General features: G+C 32.9%; 1 protein-coding gene across 1 annotated transcript; it reads right to left on the reverse strand.

Annotated features, from left to right (window-relative positions):
* Positions 1-636: 636 nt before the first annotated feature.
* LOC100819715 (UDP-N-acetylglucosamine transporter UGNT1) lies at positions 637-8,131 on the reverse strand. The gene is made up of 10 exons (XM_003544565.5): positions 7,770-8,131; positions 7,590-7,666; positions 5,823-5,984; positions 5,591-5,724; positions 4,501-4,631; positions 4,350-4,394; positions 4,156-4,253; positions 2,940-3,047; positions 1,150-1,206; positions 637-1,057 (listed from the first exon to the last, which is right to left on the reverse strand). The coding sequence occupies exons 1-10, from the start codon at positions 7,918-7,920 to the stop codon at positions 983-985; spliced, it is 1,038 nt and encodes a 345-aa protein (XP_003544613.1). The 5' UTR covers positions 7,921-8,131; the 3' UTR covers positions 637-982.
* Positions 8,132-9,395: the final 1,264 nt, after the last annotated feature.

Raw genomic sequence — 9,395 nt, forward strand, 5'->3', positions numbered from 1 at the left:
AATCAAACAAGGAAATATTATATCTTTAATTTTTTCCTTCTATTTTCTTTCCTATCAAACAACTAAAAAATCATTTTATTTTCTATTTTCTTTTTCATTCCTTGTAATTCTTGACATGCTGATAAATCTCAACATCAACAAACTCAAATCCACGTGTTAAAGTAGCCAAGGATCAACATACAATAAACACTAAAGGATTTAAGTTAAACTTGCAAGAGCCTCTGGGTGTCCCCCACCAAAACAAAAACATCGATCCAGCTAACTATGAACTATTGAAAATTAGTCCTGTCTTGAATTATATATATATATATATATATATATATATATATATATATATATATATATATATATATATATATAAACAGTCCGGACGTTGCCACATGTCAATGGCCGGAGAGTTTACATTATTTTTTTGTTTCTTTAATGCCTTTTATTTTTGTTTTTAAGAAATTTAAACATTTCATTCTATTATTTTTTCTCACTTTTTTTTTTTTTACTAAAAACCGTGTATAGGTTCCCATGCTAGTTTAGTAGTAAACTGAAACACTTCTATCATTTTAAATCAGTATTTTCAAACCAGAGGGGTGGGGAATAATGAAATGAATTGGTAGATTTAAATTTTCTGTCCACGATGAATTAGCTATCAAAATACAGTGCTTGTTAACAGTTACATCTTACAAGGATATGCATGAGATTCATCAAATGCAATGGGCGAACATACAAACTAGATCATTAGAAGTTTGATGTTTGAATACATTAAAGCCATGGCCATCCTTTCTCGTCTGATTCCCCAGAAACTGTTTGTATGTCAACTTGTATTAGCAAAACTTCCCGAAGTATAGATTAGTCGTCCACAAGTTCCCAAACCTTAGTTTGATTCAGATTCTTCTCCCCCTTCTCAAGGGATGCAGTGATGGGCAAAAGAATGAAGCAAATGGCACTCCCAAATTGAAAAAAGACTTCACTAGAGGACTTATACAAGTTATTTGCCAATGAGCTTGTAGTAGGCGTATAAACCAGATCCGGCAAAACCGAGAAATTGCCCAATTAAATTCCACTGAAATCACATAAAAATTATTAACATTCTGTCATCGGTAAAATATACTCAATCAAGAACAACAGAAAATCAGCAAGGACAAGAATACTCACAAAATCAAATGGTAGCCCACCAAAAATCATCCAGCCAAGGCCAATAGTAAATAGATCCTAGACATCAATACAGATTAATTAAAAAGCATAGTCATTTTTTTTATGGGCTAAAGCATAAACTAAAAGCTGCATAAAACAATCATGACTCTTGAGAAGCATAATAGAGCCCAAATTAGAGAGAAAGTAAAAAAGAATTATTAATACAGAAAGGGAAGTGAGCAGAGCTGAGAAAGTGAGGAAAGCACGAAGAAAATGTGCTCACGGGATCTCTATGCAGCAAAAGAGAACTCTCTCCTCATGGTTGATACCATGGGAATCTCTAATACAAAGTTGAAAAACACGGCAGAGCCCAAAATAGAGAGAAAGTAAAGAGAATTTGCGATAATGAAATGGAGTACAAATTACAAAATGAGCTATATTTTGGTTTATATACTGGGAGGAGGAGACTAACTAATATAACCATCATCTTAACTATTTCAACCAATCCAACTATCTCTAATAGTGACATGAATATGAAACAAATAAAATCAGAACATATAAAGGGGAAAAATGAGTGCACATCAGACTCAATGGCATTATCTGGAAAAGATATGTTCTTAATCCAACTAAAATCAATATATCATGTTATGTCAGCATGATGTCCTAATCAAATATTTTCAACTTCAATCAAATACCTTAAGCCTAATTGATCAGAAACAATTATCTGTAATAAAATATTAAGTTCTTTTTCTTTTTCCCAACTGTTCATGAGTCAAATATGAATTCGAGACAAGACAATTTCCCAAGAAGATCACCATATTAAGCTCATTCTTTTCCTTCCAAAATAAGCTTGCAAGCAAAATTTATGCCATTTTATGTAAATTCCCCCTATTCACTCGTCTGCATCAGTATCAACAAGCAAACTCAGTTAATTACACTTAGGGAACATTTGTTTCACAGATAATTTCTTTAGTCTCGGGAACTATTCCCATGTATATTATAAAAAATGTGTTTGGTTAACTATTAAAAATGGTTGGGAATATTTTTTATATGCCCAGGAAAATTTAAGACATGTGTTTGTTTGACTTTTTTTTCTTAGGAATATATATAATAATTACTAAAATATCATTGTAGCACACTTGGTGTATATGGAAACTGCCCTATAGCACCCTTGGAGCAAGAATTGTCTATTAAAAGAGGAGCATTGGAAAGAGAGCAAAAAAATATTGTGAGTAACATGCAACAAATTGGTGGTAAATGAAAGGAATGAAATTTGCGGGAATGAGAAAAATTATTATAGCACGTAAAGGAATGGAGCATTAAGAGGGTAGTAAAGAGGATATATGTGTATTTTTATTCACCAAGGGAGATTCCTATCCCATGGGAATAAATACTCCTACCCCCTCTGGCGGGATTAAATATTGGTTGAAGATGAGATAATAGCTTACCTAGGAATAAAATATACCCAGGGTTAATTATTTTATTACTTCATAACAAACACAGGAAAAAATTTTCTCCTCCTATATTCTAGGGACTAAAAATATTATCCATGAAACAAACGCCTCCCTTTGTCTTTCATGACACCAAAATTTACTACAAGATTCTCCCCAAATTAAAATAAAATAAATAGCCAAAAAAGAGTACTAATACAGCCATTTCTCCCCCATATATTGGTCAATTTTGTAAAAATTCCATTGCGCACAGAAAATTTCATACTATGCCATCATCCGCCTTATGGTATCATCACTGACAATCTGTAAATCATGGTGCACTATTCATGCAAGGTAAAACAATAAGCAAGGCATACATACCTTCAGATTACCACAAATTGTCTGTGTCACAGCTGAATTTAGTGTTGTGTTCAGAAAAATACAGTAATTCAAGAAGAATGCCAGCATGCAGGAAAAAAGCAAAATAACCTGCATAAGAAAAAAAATACAAAAATTACAACTTCTCATAATTTCAAATTAAGAGGAAACCAAGTTTAAAGCTTGGTGCAGATTGATGATATAGACAGAAGGCAATTGCTTCTGTGAACAAAAATGCAGACCATTAAATTGCAAAAAAATGACTAACTTCACACAATTCTCACCCCATCCAATCAAATAAATTAAAGGAAGACCCAGACAGACATGGAATGATGGAGCATTGACAATATTCAGATAATTGTCAAAACAGAACATTAATATAACTTTTGGATGAGATATATCCCATAAGTTCATCAGACATACTTCAATTTTTTTGGGGTGTGGTGGTGTTGGGAGGGGGGGTTACATTGGAGGTGCATGCACATTGAAAACTGGAAGGAGATAGCCTAGTGGACGATCAATCCTTAAACATCAACATCAAACACAATTGGGCCAGTGCCAGTTGAAAAAAGAAATTATATGGCTTTTTTGGAAGAAAAAAAATTGAAAAATCAAATGGAATAATCCAATTGCAAATACTGATAAACTAAAACAGATATAACATATTTATTGTATTATATTATTATATTCTACGATTTCAAAATTGGACCAATCATTGAAACAATATAAGGAGAGTTTTAAAAGTTTGAGGTTCAGCCCAGGGCGTCCATATCCATATATACAAATAAAACAATATGAAATAAAAATATAATATACATATGTTAAATAAAATCATGGAGAAAAACATTGAAATATATTTCTTGAATAATTAAACTAATTTATCACATGAACAAATATTAAACTAAAGTACTATATTAATAATGACCTTTTTTTTAACGTATATTAAAAGCCAAAAAGAGGAAAATATACACACGTTTCCTCCTTACTCTTCAATTCCTCTATTTGACGGAATACATCCCTGTCTCATCTAACAAACTCATCTCCCCTAAATCACCCTCTCGGGCCTTTTGTCACTGGGTTTAAATGAATCCTAGTCTGCTAGATTAGTTGGGTCAGGATTCCTTTCAAAATATACTATATTTCTTTTGGCAAGTAACCAAAGAAGGTCCAACAATGATTAGTGAATTATTGAAGGAGAAAGGCTAAAAGCAGAACATACTATAAAACCAGGTGAGAAGAGATGTGGAAAATTGATTGTTGTCATCAAGTCACCACGAACAAATGTCCAGATGAGCAAAACAGGCCCACATATAATACCTATAATAAAATAGAAAAGTATTTCAAATAAGATATTCTGTTACAATAAAAAGGGTAAGAAAGTTTAACAGGCCATTGTACAATATATAAGCTTACCATTGCACCACATTAGGCCAAAGCTATTAAGACCACTAGTTTTCCCTGATAAAAAGACATGATACCATACAAATAAGAAAATGCAGGCTGGGAAGAAAATAAGGTATAAAATTTCACTTTATGTGAGAGACTAGAAGTATAGGAATACAACCAATGCGGGCTATGGTTGCAAGATATATTGCTGTGGCGATGTTTGACATGAAAACAACAGCATAGCCATAACCATCAAAAGATAAATCCCGTGCTCCAGCAACAAACGCACCAAAGACAATCAAGCCAACACTGATAACATCCTTATAAATTTCAGTTAAATGAAGGATCAGGCAGATGCTCATTCAAATAACAATTTGAACTTTAACTTCATTCTGTTATGTATGAAAAGGGGGAAATAACCAAAAGAACAGCAACACAGTTATGCTTAATGCAAATGCATATCATCTTTTTTTAAGAAAAATGTTAATGCAAGGGGCAGTAACGGATCTAAAAATTTAAGTTGTGGGAGCAATATTTATATATTTAAATTTATTTATATATTATATATGATAATTTTTTATTTTCATATATAATAAATAAATAATTTATAAAATTTAAATCACTTTTATAATTAAAAATTATAATAAATAAACATATTTAAATATATAAATTAGATTTTAGATTTATAACGAACAATTTAAAGTTTGATAAAGATTATTTTTTATTATTGATTTTTTTTTCAAGTTATTAAAATTTAATTTTAAAAAAGTGATAAAAGGGAATAGAGTGAAAGGTTTAGACGACTAAAAAATTCAAGTATAAGGATAAAGACAAAAAAATATATAGATTGAAATGATTAAGAGATATTTTTTTTGTTAATTGTATGATAGTGTGTAAAATGCACATTAAAAAAATATTAAAAATATCTAATTAAGATAGTCAAAATAATAAAACTATAAATAAGTTTGTGGGGTCAATATTCATATTACAAATTATTTTTTACTATACTTCTAATTATGTAAACAATTTATAGTTATACATACATGTTATTATATTTACAAATGTTAAAATTTTAGTGGGGGCAGATGCCCCCACACTGCCTACCATGGATCTGTCATTGCTGGGGGGGTATCTGACATAACTTAATTTCCAATGTACCAAATACAGATAGCATATACTAAGTCTAAGTGTAATGCACAACATGTCCCAATAAGTCTAAGCATACAGCAGAGCAGATTATATTATGCAATGGAGAAAAGGCAATTTACCTGAAAATAACAGAAGGTGTATATCTTTGCCCCACCAGAACAAACTCTACAAGCATTGTAAATACCACTGTGGTCCTCCTAAGAGTTGTGTACATTGGAACATTTACTCCACGAACAGACTCCATGGTGACTAGCTAAGAAGAAGTACAGGGGTGAATAAAAAAATGATAAACAAAAAATTATTAAGTATTTGTCCTCTTTTTCAGGGTGGAAGGGGAAAAGAAGGGCATACCATGTAAAATAAATAAGCTCCTGACAGAGGAAGAGTGTGCTTCAAAGTCTTCAATGATACAAATTTGGATGAGTTCTCAGATATATGTAAGGGTTCGCCTGTTGAGAAAGAAATCATCCTCCAGCATCTCAATAAATAGAGAAAGCAACACGAACATACCATCTGCAGAAAAACAAGAATAGAAGATTGTTTAAATTGTGAAATGAATCAAGTGGATCTTCACAACAATAGATTGGCAATTGTAAGGCCTTAGTGGCCAATAGAAGGTTAGACACTGCCTGACATCCTAAAATTTTAGATTCAATACAATTCTCTCTCTTCTACTCTTCTCCAATGCATGCAATAAAAACTCTTGCTTTCTTGCATTATTGCTTCAAATAAGTTTATTAACCCCTAATAAATTATTTTGAAAAACTTAACTCTTAAAATATAGAGACTTTGCTAAACGTATGGAGCATCAAAGTGTTAATTGAGTATCAAAGAAGGAAGAGAATGTAGAGCAGCAGATCAATAGAAAAAAATAAACATAAAAAATCAATAAAGCAAGTTTGGAGCAGAACTACTAATTTAGATAGCATTCCATCCTCTATGACAAAGAAAATATGGACTGTTAATATAAATCAATCAAGCATGACAACAATGTGGATCATGAAGTTCGTTTACATACAATTTTTCTGCAAGAGATCCCTAAAATTTCTAATTGAACACAAACCAGTGGCATGTCAAGTCTAGACTCATAATAATCACCAGAACAACAAAATCATGGATACTGTACTGGATACATCCATTAAAGGTACTTACTAGATACACATGGATATTTAAATACTTGTTTTCTTCTTTCTCTTCTTTCAATTTTCACTAACAAAATATATTCACACGTCTTTGTCAAGTCAATAATTACAATGAGCCAATAACACTCACGTACAAGCCATTCCAACTTCCAAGCAAAACCATTAAGTTTTGTTACAAAGTTGTCCAGTATGGTAAGTAGGTAACTAAGCAAACAGAATGCTACTCTACCCCTTAAAATCTTGTGCTCTCTTTAGGTATCTTTGATTTCTTCATATAATAATATAATATATGGAGTTTCATTGGAAACTTGGAGTTAAAACCTTATGAAATAGTATTTATTTCATGACTCATTTGCTACACATGTCATTGCACTTGCATACAATCAAGGTATCAAAAAACGATATGTGACTACAATTTCAATTGCAACATCAAGATTTTTGTGGTGTCTGTAACTGCAACAACAGCAACTGAAATTTAAAACCTTGCATATAATATATCCTCCCGTACCTTATATTTTAAAAGTTTCGTCATAATACAGACATTAACCCATAGTATTTTTTGTTTTCACCTAGGATATCCCTCAAAAAATAATTGGAGACTAAGTTTTTTTTAGGCATAGAAAAGTGGGTTTTGCCTATCCTAACAAAGTATTCACCATATGCATGGCCATGAATCAAACCTTTCGCAACATGCTTAAGGAACTTAGCTAGTAGCTATCTACCAACTGTATTGGACCTTGTTCGTAACATGAACCAATTCTAGATTATAAGTGAAAATTATTGGTAAGCATATATCCATGCAATTTACAGTCCATGCCATCACCTCACCGATAAACTCAAATTTTAGGGCATAGAATATATTAATACAATTCTCTTAAGTCTCAATAATTTGGAGAACTATTACCAATTACCAATATATAACAAACGAAAAACTATAACATGTATAAAAAAAATTACGAAGATTTAAGTATAAAACCTGAAGAAGTGTGATGACATTAGCGGACGGAAAGTTATAAGACGAAAGCGCTGCTTTATTGAACATCACCAACAGAACTACATAAAAAAAAGGAAGATACAGCTAATTTATTAAGTAATTGAAAATTAAAAATTTGACGATGAAAGAACTTTGCGTAACTGAGAGAAGAGGAGAGGTTACCGGCGCAGGACATGTAGGAGACGGCGGCGAAGGCTCCGCGTTTGGTCATGGCGGAACCTTTGAAGAGCTTGTTGTCGGCGTCTTGGGTCTTGGGAGGATCGGACACCGGGAGCATCAGATTCTCCGACGAATTCGACAGTCTTAGAGACATGGAGAAGGCGAAATTTAAGAGAGGGAAAGGGTTCGGTTTGGGTTTTTGGTTTTGGTTTTGCGATTTGGTTGGAATTTGAAGGAGAATTCGAGGAAGTAAAAACCAAAGAAGGGGAAAGAGAGAGGTTAGAGTCAATCAGACACAGACGAGACGCCGCCACTTGCGAATCCGAACTCCTCAACTTGACAACTCGTCAACTCCGATGTCTCAAACTGGCTCCACCAATATATATAATCTGAAATATAATTTATTTTTAAAAAATTATCTAACATTCTTTTTGTCCCTTAGATATTAAATCCGTTGAGTGATGACGTGATAGGAGTGTCACGTCGTCATGCCTAGTCACTAACCACATAAGTACAAGCATCTACGTCATTTGTTGCGGTCGCCACTACTATCTTGGTTCTCAGTTGCACCACGTAGTCGAGCTTCATCTCCCTGGTGTTGCTCTCTTTGACGTCCTGCATCAATCTGGTTTCCTCCCTTCAGATCTGGCCTCCTACGTCAATTTCTACAACCTCGCAACTTGCTCAACAACTAATTCAACATCTCCGACAACCTCATCAACGGCTTTGTCCCTCTTCATAGTGCCAAGAATACCAGCGCCTTCGACATTGCTACTATCAAACATCATGAGACAGAGTCCAAGGTTCTTGTCGACAAGGGGGTCTCCGATGTCAAGAACGATGTAGGTCATGCCAATGGAAACTTTGTGGTCACTGTTGTGGCGGAGGGGAATGGTGGTAACAAGGCGGCGACAGCGAAGGCGAAGTTCCTCTCTTTGAGTTGCTCGATCATCGCCGCCTCCTACACCACCATAGACGTCATTGCCTCTCTCTTTTTTTTTTGCTTTCATTTTTTTAAATTAAAAAAAAAAAACAATGATGTGGAGGTCTGTGTTTACATGATTAGTGATTAGGTGTGATGACGTGACACTTCATCCGTCACATTATCACTTAATGGATGCACGGTAGATACTAAAATGAAACGTAAATTTTTTTTAGATATTTGAGGGGGAAAAATGAATGTTAGGTAATTTTTTCAAAGCGAGCTATATTCTAGGTATGAAAAACTTAATTAAGCCTTTTTTTAGTTATGCTTTTATACTTTTTTTTTGTATTTGGTTAAAAGAAAAATCAAAATTTTTTTTTTGACCAGCCTCAAATAATCTTTTAGACTTTAGTGTCTATGAAATAAGAAGTTTTTTGTTTTAGTATTTGATGTCAAGTGATTGCCTTAAATAATGATGTTAACATTGATACTTGATTGATTTATCATGTCATCTAGAAGTTTAACAAGATAAATATATGTATTTTTGTTGTTGCTTGTAATGTGGGTTTTTAAATTCCTCTTTTAAGTTCAAAATAAGTAATGATATCAAATTAGTCAATAAAAGATTAAAAAATGCAGTTAAAAAAATACACATAATTATTGTGTCAAAATCCTAAATAATGTATCAAGTTGATGGGTTGCCA

The sequence above is a fragment of the Glycine max genome, chromosome 14, assembly GCF_000004515.6.
Source record: "Glycine max cultivar Williams 82 chromosome 14, Glycine_max_v4.0, whole genome shotgun sequence".
In the NCBI taxonomy this organism is placed as follows: Eukaryota; Viridiplantae; Streptophyta; class Magnoliopsida; order Fabales; family Fabaceae; genus Glycine; species Glycine max.